General features: G+C 44.7%; 1 protein-coding gene across 1 annotated transcript in view; it reads left to right on the top strand.

The window, feature by feature from the left end:
* The window catches only part of LOC135219408 (jouberin-like), a gene marked incomplete in the record, with an annotated part of 390,670 nt that overhangs the window by 184,123 nt on the left and 186,740 nt on the right, over positions 1 to 19,807 (top strand). Inside the window, 1 exon segment of the mRNA XM_064256160.1 lies at positions 15,780 to 17,262. Coding sequence (XP_064112230.1) covers positions 15,780 to 17,262 — 1,483 coding nt within the window.

Below are 19,807 nucleotides of genomic sequence, written 5' to 3'. Positions count from 1 at the left end.
ATCCTTTTGGTTTATTTTTTGTATTTAAATAATTATGCATATACAGTGTTTGATATAATGCTAAGCAAAGGTTTGTCCTTGGTTTTTCCATTAATATACAAACCCACTTTTTGTGATAGCCTTTGTAACCGCTCCTCTACTTGTGTTAAGAGTCAGCGGCTGAGGTATGCCAATATTATTTATTTCATTATTTTGCCCCTTAACACTGGCTCAGACCTGCATGAGGACGAGATATGTTTTTATTTATCGTGAGGATGAGACATTGTATTTAATTACGTGAGTGATATTGATCCTGTAACGGGACGTGTATTCATCCGGAAATTACGCTTACGCTTGGGAATACGAAGGGAACTTCAAAGGTTTGTCCGTGTTTTATTGTATGGTAATTTCTCTTCTTCTTCCTTTCACTTTACTATTGAAAGAAGGTAGAAGGATGGCGTGCAGTGTTGATGTTGGGGGGATCTCCTCTCACTTCGGAGGGCGGTGCCCTTGGATGCGTGAGGAGTATCCTCATTACTTTAATATTTTTTTCCTTATTTTACAGACTAGTGGTGATTGTGTTTTCAGCATTATTGGTTGGATGCTCTTCGTATTGGTTATCCTAACCTTGGAATTGTGCCTATGACTCGTAGCATGTTGCGCTTACTGATCCATTCCCGTAGTGTGTGTACTGATCCCCTGCTGATAATCATTATTCATTACCACTACTACCGGGAGTTTATGTCACTGGACGAAGCTGTCGCGCTGCCCTGTGAGGTTTTATCTACTCCTGATGGTAGAAGTCTGGCAGAAGGAGAAACGGAAGAGGAGAGAGCTCGTCAAGTGTCGTCATCCTCCTCTTCAAGATCATCGTATCTTCATGCCTCCTCCCTTCGACTTTTAAGCTTTGCTGTAAAAGAGAAGGTGGTCTCCCCCCCTAGGAAGTCTCATTACGCAGACTTCTAAGGGTCTGTCTCGCTCCGGTGAGACAGGTGGGTCTTCCGCTGGTCCTCCTGTTCCTTCGGGAATGGGGCCCCGTCTCTCCTTCCTCGGGGAGGAAGCAGACGGGGACCATGGAGGTACCGGCCACCGCTGGTATTCTCCTCTCCCGGTTCCGAAGGGAACCGTCTCGGCTGCCCGGCTTGCGAGCGTTACCGAGTGTACGGTCACCTACAGGTGACCGTGCAGCCAGGGTCCAGACTGCTGAAGTTACGCCCACCGTGTCAGAACCCAAGCATGGAGCGGAAGATGGTAGGAGTTGCTCGGATGACTCTCGCCAGACCAGCGATCGCTCTCGCAGCAATCGTCTGGTGCCCAGGGTTGATGTGACGTTCCCGCGGGTCCATGCATGCAGAGACCGGTGGAGGTGGGCCATCCAGCCCTCTTTTAATTAATCCTTTTCTTTCAGAGAGGTTTCGGCCTCAGCGAGGACTTGGGAGAGTCGGAGGACGGTATCGAAACCGACCAGTCTCTGGGGTGACAGACGCTTCACCTGCCAGGTAAGAGTTTCGTAGCCCTCCTCAAGGAAGCTTTCTTTCTCTCCACTGCTACTCCTGCAGGTCCCTCCGGACAAGTGCAGTTGGGCCGTGTTGCTTCGGCAACTGCCCCAACTTCTGTCCTGGATGGAGGACCTGTCGGTTGTCCTGAGGAAACTGGCGAAGAGGAAGTCCAGGAAGAAGAGGAAGGTGTTGCTGTCGTCTTCTGCCGCTCTTCCCCTTGACTTCTGAGGCACCCCCAGACGAAGAAGAAGAAGGTAGCCTCCTCCCCCCCTAAGAAGTTTTGCTCAGAGACCTCTAAGGGTCTGTCCCACTCCGGTGGGACAGTTGGGGCTTCCGCTGGTCCTCCTGTTCCTTCGGGAACAGGGCCTGTCTCTCCTTCCGCAAGGAAGAAGATGACGGGGACCAGAGGGGTACCGGCTAACACAGGTACCTCCTCTCCTGGCGCCAGAGGCTCTGCCTCGGCGCCAGGGACCGTCTCGGCCGCTCATTCGCGAGAGGTACCGAGTGTACGGTCGCCCGCGGGGGACTGTGCAGCCAGGGTCCAGGCAGCTGAGCCTGCTCGCTGCGAGGACCCAGGCACGGAGCGGAAGACTGGTGGCAGTCGCTCAGGTGACTCCCGCCAGGTCAGCGATCGCTCTCGTGGCGATCTGCCGGTTCCCAGTTATGATGTGACGTTCCCACCATACCATTCACGTAGCGAGGCTGGGAAGAGGTCTCCCCCCCATGGCCACCAGGTCCAGCCTCGCCTGGACCTGGTTCAACCTCTCCTGGGCCAGCCTTGCCTGGACCTGGTTCAGCCTCGCCTGGACCTGGTTCAGCCTCGCCTGTACCTGGGTTCAGCCTCGCCATGGAGACTTGGTCCAACCTCACCTGGGCGCATCGAGAGGACGGTGCTCGCTCTCACCGCATTAGTGGACACTACCAGTCACCCGACCGTCGCTCCCACCAGGACCGGATGGCTCGCATGACTGGTAGCAGCTCCCCTGACACACGAGACCGACGCTACTGTCCTCAGTCCAGCGCTTCTCCGGAAGGAGACCGCTGGTCCAGACCTGCAGCTCGACCGCCACCGTGGTTGGTGATCGCCTGCAGTCCTCCCAGCCTACCGGTTCTGCTGGTAGGCAGGGGAGGAGCGCTCGTAGCAGCTCTCCTGAAGAGACTGACGCTCCGTCCTTGGTCCAGCGTTTCTCTGCAAGAAGACCGCTGGTCCAGACCAGCAGCTCAATCGTCACCGTGGGTTGGTGATCGCCTACAGTCCTCCCAGCCTACCGGTTCTGTTGGTAGGCAGGGGAGGAGCTCTCGTAGCAGCTCCCCTGACACGAGACCGACGCTCCGTTCCTTGGTCCAGCGTTTCTCCGCAAAAAGACTGCTGGTCCAGACCTGCAGCTCGATCGCCACCGTGGGTTGGTGATCGCCTGCAGTCCTCTCAGCCTACTGGTTCTGCTAGTAGGCAAGGTAGGAGCGTCAGGTCTCCCTCACCACTGTCCCTTCAACCTTTTCCTCAGGGCTACAACCGGGAGGAACACAAGGCGAACATGAGTGACCGTGATGAATGCACTTCTTATGGTCCGGCCACGAGCCTGGTTCGGTCTTGGGACCAACAGATCCTCGCTCAAGTAGTTGGAGGAGATCGAGGGGGGGCTGGCGAGGACAAATGACGCTTCCCAGACTCTCCGAGTGACCATCACTGCCGTTCACGTGACGGTCCGGCTGGACCACGCACACAGAGACCAGGGTGGGCTCCCCCTATGGACCTCTTGAGAGGTTTCGACCTCGACGAGGACTGGGACACGTTGGAGGACGGTATCGGCTCTCTCCTGTCAGGGTGCTCACTCATGCCCACCCAGAACGACGGTCACGGTGGCGGCAGACGTTTAGCCTACAGTATGGGTTCATAACCCTCCTTGGGAAAACGTTTTCTCCAGACGGATTTTCTCCAGACGGTAACGTTTTCCTAGACTCTGAGCGGCCATCACCGTACGGTGATGGCTGCCCGTAATCGCTTCTCCTACTGCTAGTTCCGCTGGGAAGGCGAGCGAGTATCCAATTTTCCTCCCCCATTCCCTCTCTCCCTATGACTGCGACGGAAAGGGGAGGGATCCTGCAGAGCGTTCTCCGTAGGATTCCACGTCGGGGACTGCGTTCTTGGGGGAACCTTCGGGTCCCACCGGACGCAAGTCCCCATCATTGAGGAAGGATCTTGCCCTATCCTCGATTTCTACGGAAATCGGGAGGACCACCACCCGATGATCAGCTGACGAATTCGGTGGGGGTTTTGCCGAGCGCTTAGAATTCTTTGGAGTTTCTAGCACTCTCCGAGTGTTCTGGTCTTCTACGATCTGCAAACACTTGGGTGAAACCACGGTCCAGAGTGGGCGAGACAAGAATCCCAGATAATTGTTACTACGATTATCGGGAATCTCGCCGAATGCTCGAATTCATAGAATTTTTAGCGTTTGAGCGAAGTACTGCTGCTGAAGGAAGAATATCTCGGGAGGGGCTCAGCCTGGATGGACCTGACGGTCAGTCGCCTCAGTAGGCGGCCAACCCCGGGATAGAGAAGAACGAGTGGGAACATCCAGTTCGGCTTAAACTATCGTCTTCGGTATCCTGTTATCACCATAGAAGTCTTCCTTTGGGAAAACTTCTCCTTCGCTCTCTTCATTAGAGAATGAAGGGTGTCGGCTTCCAGTCCTTATTCTTGTTCCTCGAATGGAAGAGAATTTAGGATGGAGATCTATGTACAGGAACCTACAAATATACTACGTATATTGCCCTCGCGACATGCTTCTGTTATCAGTAGAATTGTCCGAGGTGTAGGCATATATCGTAGTTAACTCTACGGGTTGTGACTGAGACGAATAGTATCTTCTTAATGGAACTGCAACTCGGGACTGCCCTGCAAGCCTCCCAGGAGTTACCAGTTTCGATTTTGAGATACTTATGGTATTGTTATTACAACAACACCTCAGCGTGCATTCACCGAAATCCATTTCGATTAAATGCAAATGCTCGAGCGTATTTTTTGCACTCGATGGTTGTAGCCGAACGCATTCCTTCTTGGAATGGATTACCTGGCAACTCAGGATGACATGTGAGCGAGAGCTAGCGGTGTATGGGCTGCCTGCTGCAGCCCCGTACCAGCTGGCTCTCTGAGATAGCACGGCTGGATTATGTCTCTCTCCTCTGCGATGATTGACTACCGAACCGAATCTCTGCCCGGCAATCACAGATTTAGGTCTCTGGTTGGCTGGAATTCTTGCATACGTGGATGACCATCTCTACTGCATCGCCTTTGACATTGCGAGAATTTTCAGACAGAGATATCTCACTAGACTCGCTATCATCTTTCTGTTTACTGCACGGTAACAGAAGTCTGTAGCCTAGTCTCCTGCTGTATTGCACCTGCCGCTGCGATGACGCGGAATGATTTTTTCAGACATCTGAGTTTGTCTTCTAAATATATCTCGTATTCGTAGGTGTGCAATTTTTCACCTCTAATTGTAGATGTATAAAGGAAGACATCACCTGTTCCCCGCCCACCCTGCCAGATATACTTCCAAGTATATAGATGTCCTCCCTGGATAAAGCTGGGAAGAAGATGATGATGATTCAGCCCATGAGAAGCGGTTCTTCTGGCAGTATAATCCCTGTGATTTCATTACTAAAAAGGGCTCCGCTTTCATTGCAACTCACCGAGCAGCAATGAAGTAGCCGGTTTCAGCGTTTTCAGTCCTTTGTAAATAACAGGGATTAAGCCGTCTTCGCGGATTGGTGTCATCAGCGGGACTTTTCTACATTCAGAATCTTGAGAGTTAACTTCTCTCGATTCGGCTGTGAAGACATAGGTCTCCATTCACCTATCGCCTTCATCTTCAACGGCACATAGTATTGTTTCTCCTTTGTTAAGATTCAACTACTATGAGAACCTCTGTCTTGCCATCAGGGACCTCGGTCTCTAGAAGGCAATTGACTTTCGTCTGTTGGGTTGGCAATGCCTTGAGAGAATCATCATCTCGCCTTCCAGCATCAGTGGCAACAGATCGACGATTTGTATGGTCTCTCGGCATAACCCTTCAAAAGGTGAGGGTCACGTGACTACGCCTCGGATGCATGGACAGCTCGCCTCACACGACCGAACACAGTCAGTCGGCAGCTGTCGAAGCGTCTGAGACCGTCACGAGCTACGCTGTGGACTTGTAACCAGTTGATCCAGATCAGTTATTACATCGTCCCACTGGCGTGTTCTGGTACCCATAACTATCGACATCCACCATGGAGTGTCGGTGTCTTTATCCACTGCAGAGACGATGAGACCGCGAGAGACTTCGCCGCAGTGGGATACGAGACCGCGAGAGACTTCGCTGCAGTGGGATACGAGACCGCGAGAGACTTCGCTGCAGACGGATAGACCATCATGGGTACTGGACATCACTCCGAAGAATATGTCGGACAGGAAGATGGATAGGTCATTACGACCATATCCTTCTTTCCCTTCGGACTGCCCACAGGTCCTTGGAACCTCATTTTCCTGGACCAGCGGTGGATGCTTGCAAGATGTGTTTGCTTACCCAGCTCCTTCAAGAGGACAAGTTGCATCTCATCCATGGTGTGCAGTTGTAAGGTGGTAAGAAGTGTTAAAACGCAAAAAATCTATCCAACTGAATGTTACTAACGTCGCCTGTTCTTAGAAGACTGCCGCAGTTCCAATCATCACGGCCTACATTCTTTGTGATGACGTCATGGCATGTCATGTGACGTACCACATGATACATGCGGCACAGATTGTATAACGAATATACATATACAAAATTAATCTTTTATTTAGCTGCATATCTTACGTTATATGTAGAAACACTAACACTCTCCCCCTTCTTTTCTTTGTCTTGGAAGGAGCGAGGAGTTTTTAACTGCTGTCGTCTCATTCATTCTCTGCTGACCGCAGCACGTAGCCGCTCGGTCGATGCCCCTCTCTTTGTCAGACAGTCCGCAAGTTGCTGTGATGCATCTACCCAGACCACTTCCATAATTTCACCACGTTCTAGCATGTCTCGCAAAACATCTATGTCAATTCTCAATCTCTTATCTTCCACATTCTTGTAGGAATGAAGAGCGTCGCAACGAGGCTTTTATTGTCAACAAAACATTTATTTTCATGCTCCTACATCCAGAAATTTTGCACAGAATTCTAGCCAGGTATACTGCAGTCTCTGCACATTCCAAAAGCACCATTGTTTCAGCTGATAGGGTGGACTTGACAACTCTTCTAATTTTTCTTGTTTGCCAGAATACTGGACATCTCTCCATATCATTATCCCGTAAGAAAATCACGAATCCTCCTTGTGATCCATTTCCTTTTAAGTTGGCAAACGAGGCATCGGAAAAACACTCGAGGTGACACTCTTCAAGATTCCTCATCCTTGGCATATACAATTTAACATTATCAGTCTTTACTCTCTCTATGACTTTGTTGAGTCGCATTAAATCTGACACTGTTGCATTGCAACGTAACCCACTTAACTCACACACGTCAAATGAAATGTCAGGTCTGGTGTGAGTAGCAATCCAGCTTAACTGTCCAATCATAGCTCTATACTCTGATTTCTCCGAGTCAGACAGCTCTGCAGACTTCACCGCAGCCGTTGTCTACTCACAGGTATTGGTTTCAAGGTCATTGCATACTGAAACTGGTCAAGAGCTATGCTGCCATTCTTGTTTGATACAACATTTATTCCAACGTACTTGAAGGCCTTAGTCTCTGAGCTCCCTATGGTGAATGTCTCTCTCAACTGATCAATCACTTGTCGCTTAAACTCTGGTGTTCCTGCCCACAAAAAATCATCGACATGAATGCACACCACTCCTTCAGCGTTGCCGTCACGTAACCAAAACAGCGCCGGATCAAGTGTACACACTTTAGCTCCCAGATTTAGCAGCAGATTTTTAACACTCAAATACCACTGTCGAGTGGCATCACACAAGCCGTAAACAGTCTTCTTTAACCTCCACAGCTTACCTTCCTCAAACTCTGGTGGAGGACGCAGGTGTACAATTCTTTCAATCTTGTCCCCCTGCAGGTATGCTGCTTTTATATCCATGGTGTGGCAGTCCCAGTGACGTGTAGCGGCCAGTGACAAAGCCAAACGCACCGCCTCCTTGGAGCACGTGAGGAGAATCTTTTTTCAAATCTGTGCTGTCTTCTTCAAACCAACCTCTCGCAACTAAACGAGCTTTCACCACTGGTTTTCCCCCTTTTAATTTTTCAGTAATAACCCATCGAACTGATAGTGCATCTGTCCAACATCATTCATCTCTTTCATAGACATCATTATCCTTCCAGTTCTGAATTTCTGTTTCCTTGGCACTCAAGACTTGATCCGAATTAAATAGAACCATCATCTCAGTGTTTGTCATCAACAATCTCTAAATCACTAAAATCTTACTCAAATCTGCCCGAGAGATACTTCCATCATAGTCCCACTTTAAATTATAACAGTTCTTGTATTTGCCAGTAGCTTTACCGCTCGACTGACAATTTTACCCGACCTGAATTCACCACTTTCAACGTGTATACCTCTTACCCTTTCACCAACTGAAAGCCTTGATGTATCCTTTGATGCTGCTTCTGTCGCTATTTCTATATTTTCTCTCTCTGCATATTCAGATACATCCACCTCTTCGATCTCCACTTCTGCGGACTTATTCACAGACTCTTCATCCTCAGAGTCTTCCTCACACAACTCATGGTTGTAACAAAGCGACGCTTGTTTTCTTTCCTCTTGCACTGTCTCTGGAGCAACGCTACATATATCTTTCACTATTGGGCTGTTAGCAGGAGGATGCACTAACCTACACTCGTGTACTCATACGTAAACACCACCTTTGTCGCACAAAAACTTGCTTCCCATCCTTGCCAATAACGATACCCGGGCCATGCCATTCAGGGCTGTCATTTCTTTTATAAAATACTTCATCACCATTTTCGAGTTCATTGACATCACTTGCACGTATGTTGTGTCGCAAAGCTCTCCTCAAACGTTCACTTGATTCTGATTTGATGAACTCCTGTCTAGCCAAGTGTAATGCATTTAAATTGTCTCTCACAATTTCTTTTTGATGTACTAAATTCTAAAGCTGGTGGGTTATTCGTGTACACACTGGGTAATCCAGGATTATGACCGAAACAAGCTGGTTGGGTGTTAACCCTGAGTGATTGGATAACGCATTTCTTGCAGATATTGCCCATGCCAAAGCCACTTCCAAGGTACATTTACTGTCATCCATAATCCTGACAGTGTCGCCAATCACAGCATTCTGTCGCTCGCACACTCCATTGCTCCATGGACTCTCTGCAGAGGTTGTCATCAAAACCTTGATGTTAAATGTTTCTCCTAGCACCCTCATATCATCATTATTGAATTCACAGCCATTGTCTGTTAGAATTTTTTGCGGTGCACCAAAAATACTAATCCACTTTTTAAATAACTCACTCACAATGGTTGTTCCACGCTTGTCACTAATGACTGTGGCAGCACAGTACCTGGTTGCCATGTCTATGATCACCAACAAATATTTCTTTCCCCAAATCTTTAAATCCATTGCAATAGCTTCATTAAACTTACTCGCTTGGGGATGCACAAAACAGGACGTGGTCTGGCCTTTCTTTAGCTTGTGACACACTTCACACTCTATGTTTACTCTTTCAATGGCTTTTTAAATTTCCAAATTATTAATGCCAGCATCTTTCACAAGTTTAATTAACCTTGAAGCTGTAGGATGGCCAAACTGTTTGTGTAGTTTCAAAGCAGTCTTTCTCACATCGCTTCCCCACAGTGTTGCCAGCGCTATGGTTTGGCAACACTGTCCTAGTCAAGCTGACACCGGCATTAAATAATGACCCGATGACGATGTCTTCAAATCAATCTATTTCCACACACATTTACCTGATCTGTTCAAAGTTTATGATCATTTTAAGCCTTCTTCATTGAGCGTTTACTCAACAATAGTGGTATGTTACAACTCACCACGTCTGTAGTCACGGTAGCGCTGATTCCGCCAATTGAACAAGGAAGACAAACACGTTTGATGGAAGACACAGTATTACCACTTGCAAACGTGAATGTGGATGATGATTCATTTTCCACAATCTTTTTACGTTCATAATCGCTTAAACCACAAACAAAATTACTCAACCAGTCAACTCCACACACTGTAGTTGAGCAACCTGAGTCCAATAACGCACAGCCCTTGGCCTCATCTACAAGCTTATTAAGTTTTCCTTCCTTATTGCCATTTCCTGTGTACCCAACAAACAGGGACAAGTGAACACTTTCACTGTTTGTTTCCGAAGATTTTACACCTTTTTCGTTGCCTTCCGAACCTCCGGAATTTTCGTACGCATCTGGACAGTAAGGAGCCCAATGGAATCGTGAATCACATATTACACACCTTGACACCTTGCCATCTGGACCAAATTGGGTTTTGTTTTCCTCGTGATTGTCCTCTTGCTGAATGTGACCATCCTCCACGGCCTCTCACTGCACCACCCTCACCACATTGTCTGGCTCTTCCACGCTGGTACCCCCTAACATACAGAGCACTCTCTGGTGTTTCTGCACTGCCACCCTCGTCCTTAGTCATGAAGACCGGCTCACTCTTTATCTCAGTGACTGGTTTGTTAATTCCTGCACACCCTTACTATCTTTTTCTCCGATGTTGCCAGAAAACACTCTGTTTAACGTAGATTTCATATTATCATACGATACCTCTGCGATTGCTGACATCACTAGTTGCTGCTCACTGTCACTTAAACCACATGATGCAAGAAGCATAAACGCCATTACGGGATCAGGTAGTTCCATTTCTTGTTTCTTGAACTTAAAGTATGCATGCTCAAACTCAGAAACGAACTTCCTTATTTCCATATTCTCTGATCTTCTGAGATTATACAACTCTTGAAAGGCTGTAAACTGCCGACGCCCTTTTTCAGCAAGAAACAAACTGTCAAGTTTTTCTATGATAGTTTTCACACCATTTTCTTTTTTTAGATCACTTGTCTCCAGTTCCGAGGTTGCCACTCTGGCGCGCCCTTCAAGGACAGGTGTATATGCTAGTGCTTGTTTGCTCTTCGGCAGTTAGGTCAATTCACACCATATGTCTATGTCCTTCTTCCAGCTTTCATATGCGCTTTCATCACTGAACTTAGGTGGCCACTTGCTTGACGCCATTATGATCTCTCCAACCGCAAAAAATCTATCCAACTGAATGTTACTAACTCGCTGTTCCTAGAAGACTGCCGCAGGTCAATCATTCACGGCCTACATTCTTTGTGATGACGTCATGGCATGTCACGTGACGTACCACGTGATACATGCGCACAGATTGTATAACGAATATACATATACAAAATTAATCTTTTATTTAGCTGTATATCTTACGTTATATGCAGAAACACTAACACAAGAAGGATGTGAGAGTGACTGGCTCTCCCCCTTCCACGCCTCGTCTCTCCATTCCTCGTCCTTCAGGTTGAGGATAGGACTCAAACTCATACTAGCTGGTCGGACGATTGATGCGGTAAGCCTATACATAGCATCCTTTTTATGTTTCTTATCAGAATCATAGAAGCAATCCTGCTTCTTCCTCTAGCAAGGGGAGGAAAGAGACTGACAATAATGCAAACCCTTCCCAGAACTTTGCATTAATGTCTTCGACGCCAATATTCTTCACAGCCCTTTTTCGGATGAGTTACAATCCCTCACTCATTTTGAAAAGGCCCAGAAGTCTGATTCTTGATCATGCAGCTCCTATACTCTGATCAAATTGTCAGAGGCAGCAGTACACTCCTCCTCGCTCTTAGCCTAGGTACGCAGAACTCCAGTCAGTTCTAGAGGCTCACTCAGATTCCTCCCACCAATCAGTGAGTCTTCTTATTGTTAAAGGACCGAGGGTTTGTATTACGTATCGGAACAAATCACAATTTGTCGAAAATTGTATTTTTCCTAACTATACAAACCTGAGGTCCTTTAACAAATATGCCCACCTCATGCCACCCCTCAATCTGAACCTGGGCCGAAAGGCAAAGTGGAGTGTTTACATCCGGGCAGGCTAGCCTGCCCCATGGTAGTTACTGCCTAACCACCTTGTTCAAGATTCAACGGCCGTAATTCCAGCTACGCTGTAAGTACATTCATACTGTTAAAGGACCTCAGGTTTGTATAGTTAGGAAAAATACAATTTTCGACAAATTGTGATTTTTTTTACTGTGAATGAGATTTCTACTGGCCCAGCTTACCATTGGCATTTCCTGGATACTGTAATTATTAAAACCTCTTTTGGGTTATCTATTCTCCTTATTTTCTTGCCTTTTCTCAGTTTAGTGTAGGAACTGTATTTAGTTCAGCTTTACATCTTCCTAAGTTTAGTCCTCTTAGAGCATTTACAATCTTGCTGTGTGAAACTAAGCATATTTGCAGTGTCCTCTGTAGTATTTTACTCTAATACAGTACGTATGTATTGTTTATTTTTGGAATGCAGAATATCTTACCAGTATTTCATTGGAATTACATAAGGTTATTCCCCAGTATGAAAATACTGTCATATAGTAGTCCCTCCTGAGAAAATTGATTTGGTAATTGTTTTCTTTGTGAACGACAATACTCATGAGGAACAGGGTTAGATAATGAAGAAAAATCAGTACCCAAATTGCTCTTTTGCAGCTGCTGGATGAGATGAGGGGCTCTGCCACTCTCAGTATGGTAATTTTAATTTGGCCTATTTAGTTTTATTGGATAATTTGGAAAATATATATATGTACATCCATAAGAGGATATAATGTGGAAGGGAGATTATTTTTGTCTTAAAGAAGATAAGCCTCCAAGTGTCTTATGAACCAGTTTCCATCCATAGTTGTGCAAGGTTCATGTAGAATCTCCTTGCTGCAAGGAGTGAGATCAGTGATTGTTATAGGATATTTTTTGAACCATTATTGAAACATACTGTGCATTTATATACAATCCTTTAAACCTATTGCACTTAAGAGTCCCACCTTCTACCTCAATCCATTGAACTATCTTTGCCAGATGCCTCCTTAAAGAGGCAGGGTTGTGTCAGTGAGTCAGTGATCTTCCAATAAATTCCTAAAGATCTGGTGGTAGGGAACTGATTTTTGTTTTCCCATTCTGCAGTATCCTTTCTTAAGCATATATGCCCTGCCTCTTGACTTCAGGAAATGTCTGCATACATAAGGATGTCATTAGAACTACAGAGACAAATCAGTAATTGACTGATGATGACAATCTCAGCCTTCTAACTTAGCCAAAACTTACAGGCTCTGCGCCCAGATCATTCCTGTTCAATTTAGCTGTATTACCTTAGGTAATCTTCCCCCACTTAGCCAGACAGCTTTTCCATACAAACCTTACAAGAAAGTCAGGTAGTAATTGGTTTAGAGAAAGTCATCCAAAATTTTGTGAGAACTTAGTGCCAACAACTACAATTTTGTTAATCATTATAGATGCAAGGTATTTTGACTACAGGCCATGTGTTGAATCCAAGTATGTCAGGCTCCTCATCCCTTGAGGAGGAAAGCCTATACACCTTTTCAGTTCTTCAAGCCTTCATTCTTAAACCAAAAGATAAGGGTGTTATTTCATGTCAGTTAATTTAACTTCATTGTACTACGTAAAATCTTAGAGTATTGGTTACCTAACAATTCTCTTGCTTTTTTGAGCTGAGTTAAATAGTGTGACACTAATTTCCAGGTATCCCCTTAGGGAATTCAATATGTAAGTCCATGCAGTTCATACGTTGTTTTCACTGTTCAGTCTCCATTACGGTTCACATGGTTACCTTACGTTTTGATGACACTAATGGCTCTGCTTTGGCCCCAGCAATATTTGTGACCAGGCCTGTTATGATAGTATGGACCTGCACAAGCTTCTTGAAGTGCGGAACTTTTGGTACATCAGCCACTCCTAGGTGCTGCCACCACATACTAGATCTTCATGCTTGAAGGCTATTAAGTGAAGTCTCTTGGTAGAGGCTTTTCATTTCAAGTAAGTGAGACTCATTGCTGATATGAGTGTAATGAAGGAGGCTGCTGATTGACTCTGGACTTCAGTACTGCAAGCAGCAGACTGACTGCTGTATAATGTCACTCGAGTAAGTTGCTGAAGTCAGCAATTAATGGTAATATATAGTTCCAATATGTGTGTTAGTTCAAATTAAGAGCAAACAATTTGAGAATGTTACTAGAACTTGAAAGTTTGTGCCAAAGAATGGAAGAAATATCCTCTGAGACTGCCAAGCCACTTGGTTAGGGCCATGCCTTGGTCCCAGAACACTTATGTAGCTTGGCTTATGAATCCAAGTAGCATATATCATTAGGGTTTGATTAATTTGTTAGTTTTTACTGGTGTCGCAACGACGAAATTATTGATACCGTGTCATTGGGGAGCATGACCCTGGAGACTATTTTTTTGTTCTATACATTGACCTGTTGTTGTATTGGATTTTAATACAAGAACACAATCAGTTTTTTTACTGTGACTCAGTAAATTTCCTCTCAATCTCAAGTTGATTATCCTTTATGTTAACTAAAGTAGAAAGAAGACTTTTTCCTTTTGTCTATTCAAACCTTTGAGAATCTGTTTTGTGAGGAAGAATATGTTAGACTAGGGGACCCATAACTGTATATCTCCACTGACATGGTCTTAATAGAAGAAAGAAGTTTATGTTTTTGGCTGAGAAGAATTAGTATACTTGTATTATAGTAATACTTTTGAAGACCATGCATTCTAAATGAATGTTATGAGTCATGAAATTAGAGCTGTTCCAACATCTCTTCTCTATAAAATTTTGACATAACCAAATGTTAACCCATAAAGAATTTTTGTCAGGCTCTGATGAGATATTCTTTGGCATTTTTAGCCAAAAATCTCTTACTACTGTTTTCTCAATTAGCTCCATGGTACAGCAGATCAAGTGTTTTCAGGACAGAAAAAGGGAGGAACGGGGAACAGGCTAATCATCCCTGTCTTCTCTTCATCTTAGCTTAACCCTTAGCTGGGGATGCTGTTTATGATGTGCCTCTTCCTGCTGTTTCCGTCTTGAAAAGTCTATTTCATAATTGGTTCTGGCCGATGTTTTATGAATAGTTACCCCTCCTGAATCCAACCATCCCTATGTATCCAGGCTTTGTACGGACACTGAGTTGGGCTTGCTTGTTCCCTCCTGTGGGCTAGGTTAATAGTATCCTCATCTGCAACTCTGTGTAATCATTGTTAACTGCATCCCATGACAATACCCACAAGATTCTGGTCCAATTCCTGATCCCTTGTGAGTTTTCAGAACCTTTGGGTACTGTACAAAGGCTGTGTCTGTGTTTTATCTATATTAGTCGGTACTAGATACACAAGTCTTATCAAATAACCATTAAGTCTCATGTAAAGTATACTGGGATATGGTAGATGAAAAATATATTTTTTTAGAAATGAAATTCATTTTTTGGACACCTCCCCAGCTTCTGTTCTTCCAGATGGTGCAGACAACACAAACAGCAATTCATATTCCCCTCTGAAAGCTAGTGAAGCCAGGATACATGGGTTGCCATGAGGAACTGGTGGATTTCTTCTTGTTTTCTTGAAGTGCCTGAATGTATGTCCAGCAATACATGTGGCAAATGTAAAGGAATAGAGTATAATTTGAAAGGTATTTTTTTGTTTTTAAAGAAATCATATTTGTTTTTGTATTCCTGATTTTGACAAGAGCATTAAGTTTTCCCTTCTTGTGTTCCTATCATACAAAAAAAAGAAATTAAAGGAAGGTTAGTGGGAGACTTACAACACTGGCCTCTCAAAAATGATTCTTAATCAGAGGATTGTGAACAATTGCTCAGACTGTCTTGACTTTAAAGCACCACTCACTAAGGGTTTTTTTTATATCAATATAGAACATATGTTACAGATTAAATGTTGAAGTTTTTTTACTTTTTTGTGAAAGAAAATTATGCTTACCTCATAGAAAGAAGCAATTGTGTGGACCTGATATTTCCTGTAGAATAATTGCTAGATGTAATTTTAAAAATTAACTGCTCACTCCACTGGTTAAAGAAACAGTGTTTCACTTTCATTAATGGTCATATATTCTTGGTTAGCTTTAATAACAAGGGGGAAGCTTATTTCCCCATCTTTCTAAAGCCTGGTGTTCATTGAAGTACTGTACTTGAATTTTGGAACATTAAAAGCCAATTGCAAAGATTTGATAAATCTTTGTGAGTGTGAATATTTTTTTTATTTGCAGGTCAATGTTGGTCACACAGCAGGAATATGGAAGAGAGAGCTCACCAGAGAACATCCATAATGATCATTTAGGTGGAGAATCATATAACAGTCCTGAAATGATACCTAAGGGTTCAGTACAGTGGAGTCGAAAGCCAAGTCAGTCCTTCCAAATTCCAAATTTGGTTAAGCATTGCTTACCCCATGCTGATGACGGTTGCATGGTTGTTAAATTTTCTCATTCTGGTCTTAGGCTTGCCTGTGGAGCTCAGAGACGGATTTTAATTTATAATGTATTATCAGGGAAATTAGAACATGTATTTGAAGGTCATTTAGGTTTGATATATGATTTGTGCTGGAATGATGAAGATCAGCTGTTACTAAGTGCATCTGGTGACTCAACTGTACGTGTTTGGGATGTTGAACCTGAAGAAATCTGTGGCAACAGTCAGATACTGACTCATCCTTCCCATGTTTATGTTGCCAAGTTTTTCCCTTTTCAGCCACAGTTACTTGTAACTGGTTGTTATGATCATGTGATAAGAGTGTGGTACTGTGGGTCCTCAGGTAGATACTTAATCATTCAAGAAATTACAAATCACCTTTCCTTTGTAAATGCACTGTGTTTTAAACCTGAAGGGGATGTTTTGTACTCAGGAGACAAACAAGGTGTGATGTTTGTGTGGAATGTTAAAATAAATAAAAAAGTATTGAACAGAAGAAAAACAAGTGTTCTGTCACTACAACAAGAGGTGAAAATTGTTGACATAATGGGAAAAGTTATAAACTCAATCTCATACCATCCTGCTGGTTATCGATTGGTTGTTCACACACGAGATGGACAAATAAGGCTTATTAATCATAAACACTGGACTGTAACTCACAGATTATCTGGCTTTCTGAATGTTCGGGAGCAGGTACGTGGATGTGTCAGTCCTTGTGGTACATGGATAGTATCAGGAAGTGAAGATCATGGTGTTTATGTATGGCATAGTGATTCAGGGGAACTTACAGCGGCTTTCTTGAATATGCCAATAAAAAGAACAATATCGTGTGTAGACTTTCATCCACTGGATCATATGCTGGCAGTATCCTCTTATCATTGTAAAACACCTGTTCTTGTTTTAGTTTACAATCAAGGTAAATCACAGCAAAGTGACATTTTATTTAATTCAGTCCAGGCAAATAAACTTTCTGGTTTATCAAGCTTATTTACAGACAGCCAAAACTTAAGTCACATAGATTCAGAGAGTTCTGACTCTGCACCTAATAATGAAACTGAAGAGGGAGTGCCAAATGTATCTTCCATTGGGCATTCACGTAATCTTAAATCCCCAGATCCCAGTGGTTCTAAATCAAATGACCATAACAAAATGACAATGAAAGTTTTTGCTGATGGAAAACAGATGTGGGAAGATGTTGGTAGCAAGATTCTTCAAAATTTAGACAATGTACTGAAAATTGCTAGTGAAGGATCCTCTCTCAGTGAACAATATGACTATCAGGTAAGAGAATATTTTAGTTCTTATTTCTGTATGCAACATGGAATGTATACTTATCATAATTTTACATGATTGGGGAAAATGACAAGCTCATGGAAACCCTATACATATTTTTATTGTGAAAATTTTTATGAAAAGTTTATGCAGGTTTATATGTTTTAAAATGACAAATTTTCAAATAATTTTGTACTTTTTCATACCTAACAAAACTTGAGGTCTTTACAATGGGATAATATTCTTGCACGAGCTGGAAACCGGTTAAAAACAATCAAAGATTGTAAAACAAGGAATATGTGGCATCTGGCAACTCATACGTATACGAGGTGGAAGCTGGTCACCGACCAGGCATAGAACCTCGTGACGCATCAGTCTTTCTTTGACTGCCTTGGAGAGTAGTTGCTTGCGCTCTCCTTCCCAAGCCAGTTGTTTTGTTTGCCCTTGATTTCTTTGTTTCAGTGTGTTTGTGTGTATCCTTGTTTGATTATCATGATTCCTCCAATTCCTCTAGGCCTCGTCAACACATGTGCCCGGGCATTCAGGGATTTCTGGGCTCAGCTCGTGTCGCTTGCGCGAAATATCCTTTAATCTATTATTTCTAGGGTAAATGTACTAACACATACCAGAGAATAAATAAAATAAAGAAAAAGGTCAGTATAACTGACTCGCTCACCCTCTAGGAGGGTGTCGGTATGAACACTAGGCGAGTGAGACCACTACCACGAGCCAAATGCCAATAAAAGAAATCTCCCACTACAAAACCCTCCAAGAGGGGAGCCGTCCCACAGAGAGCAGCTCGTCTACTACTACTCCAAATCCCATGCTTGCGACTGCTGCGCCTCTGGTGGCCATCCTTTTCAGTTAGCTCACACGAGTCCACACGTGTTATTTTTCTCTCTGTGATTTTTGTGCCCTTTCTTCGGATTTCGATAATGGAGCGTGCAGCTATTGCAGCAGCTAAGTTAAGTACTCAGTATTTACGGTTTAGCGAGTTTTTTTCCGTCCCCGAGACAGTATTTGCCGTTTTTTAGGTACAGATACGTTCTCGGGGGCTGGAAGCATGGCAGCATGGTCCTGCCGCATGTTGGGTTCGTTCTTGGTCTCCCATACCTAGAACATCCCTTATTATTTACGCTCTATTTTGATTATCCACGTCGTTAGGTCTACTCAGGTTGTCATACATGTAGTATTTCACCTTATGTAGGCTTTTTCTATCCAGACCCTAGTCCAGGTCTTAGTATCGGCCCCTGACTAGCTTTGAGTGGTAGACTCGCTTTCGGGCTAGTCGAACACTCCTGGATTTTTTCTCCTGCTTTTTACCTTCTTTCTTTCATTTTTATTATTATATATTTATATGTTTTTTCACTGTGGGTTAGTTAGAGCGTCTGGCTTAGCTAGTCCCTCCCGCTCGTAGAGCCTAGTCTACCGTTGATCAGTTCGTTTCGCTTCCACATAGCTTCTCTCTGATCAGTTGGTTTAAGCCCATATGGGCCTATATGCTACCGCTTTTCAGTTCAGGTTGCTTCCCGATAGCTTCTCTCTGATCAGTTGGTTGGCCTAGGCTTGGGTTACCGTATCTTAGTTCACCGCCTCGTGGTCACTACGTGATCAACGACGTCACCAGACGCCTGCCAGTCCCCCTCCCCCCTCTCCCGCTCTCCCGCTAGAGTCGGGTGGGGGTGGGGTCGGTCTGTCCTTGCTCGCCCCGCATGCCCGAGCCTGGTCCCCTCTCCCCTCCACCGGAGGGACCTGGGAGTCCGACAGTCCCTGACTGGTTCCGACCTCTCCGCTTCTCGGCTCGGCCGGGTGGTACGTTGTGGGGGCCCTGGCCTTCCCCCCTCCGTTACTTCCTTGCCGCTCCGGGCTAGCTCGAGTCTGTATGTCATCTCGCCCTTGCCCTCCTTACTAGAGCTCCTCCCTATCGGAGCCCTGGTATCCAGCGGAAGGGTATAGTCCACCGTAGTTGGACCGGAGCATACAGTAGGTCTTTACTAACCGTAACGTATTGCTGAGTTACTACACTCCGCTTCACTGGACCTAGTCCGGTTCATTGCATGACATTGCATGTAGGTTTAAGTTATCTTTAAGTTTATCTTAAGTTTCTTAAACCATCCCTACCCCTCCCTTTCATTACCGGATCTCTCCGGGATTATAGCCTATTCTGGCAATGCAGGAGGGGTTATGCCCAAACAATTTTTTCCGAGCTCCGGCATGTAACGAGTTCTTTGTCCTTAGTCTGTAAGTGTTTCCCTTTAAGATACTCATGTGTCTTCCCACTTACAGGCCACCAACTGTGAGCATCGGGATGTTCCGCTACACTTCAGGACCCTGTGGACACGAAGTTTGCCGGTCCCATGCTCCATGCGCGACTCCGCACGGGGACATCCAGGTCTGGTACCATGAGACGTGTACCATATGTTACGATCTGGTGAGCCAGCTTTGGAAGGCGTAAGTATTCCATCTCCGCATGCTGCTCCGCTTCTTTTAGTACTTAAGTTTACGTTATTTACTTTAACTTGAGGCATCTAGTTTAAGTTATATTCTAAGTTTT

The sequence above is a fragment of the Macrobrachium nipponense genome, chromosome 1 (assembly GCF_015104395.2).
Source record: "Macrobrachium nipponense isolate FS-2020 chromosome 1, ASM1510439v2, whole genome shotgun sequence".
Taxonomy (NCBI): Eukaryota; Metazoa; Arthropoda; class Malacostraca; order Decapoda; family Palaemonidae; genus Macrobrachium; species Macrobrachium nipponense.
The sequence above is the reverse complement of the archived record's forward strand: the minus strand, read 5'-3'. Positions and strand labels throughout refer to the sequence as shown.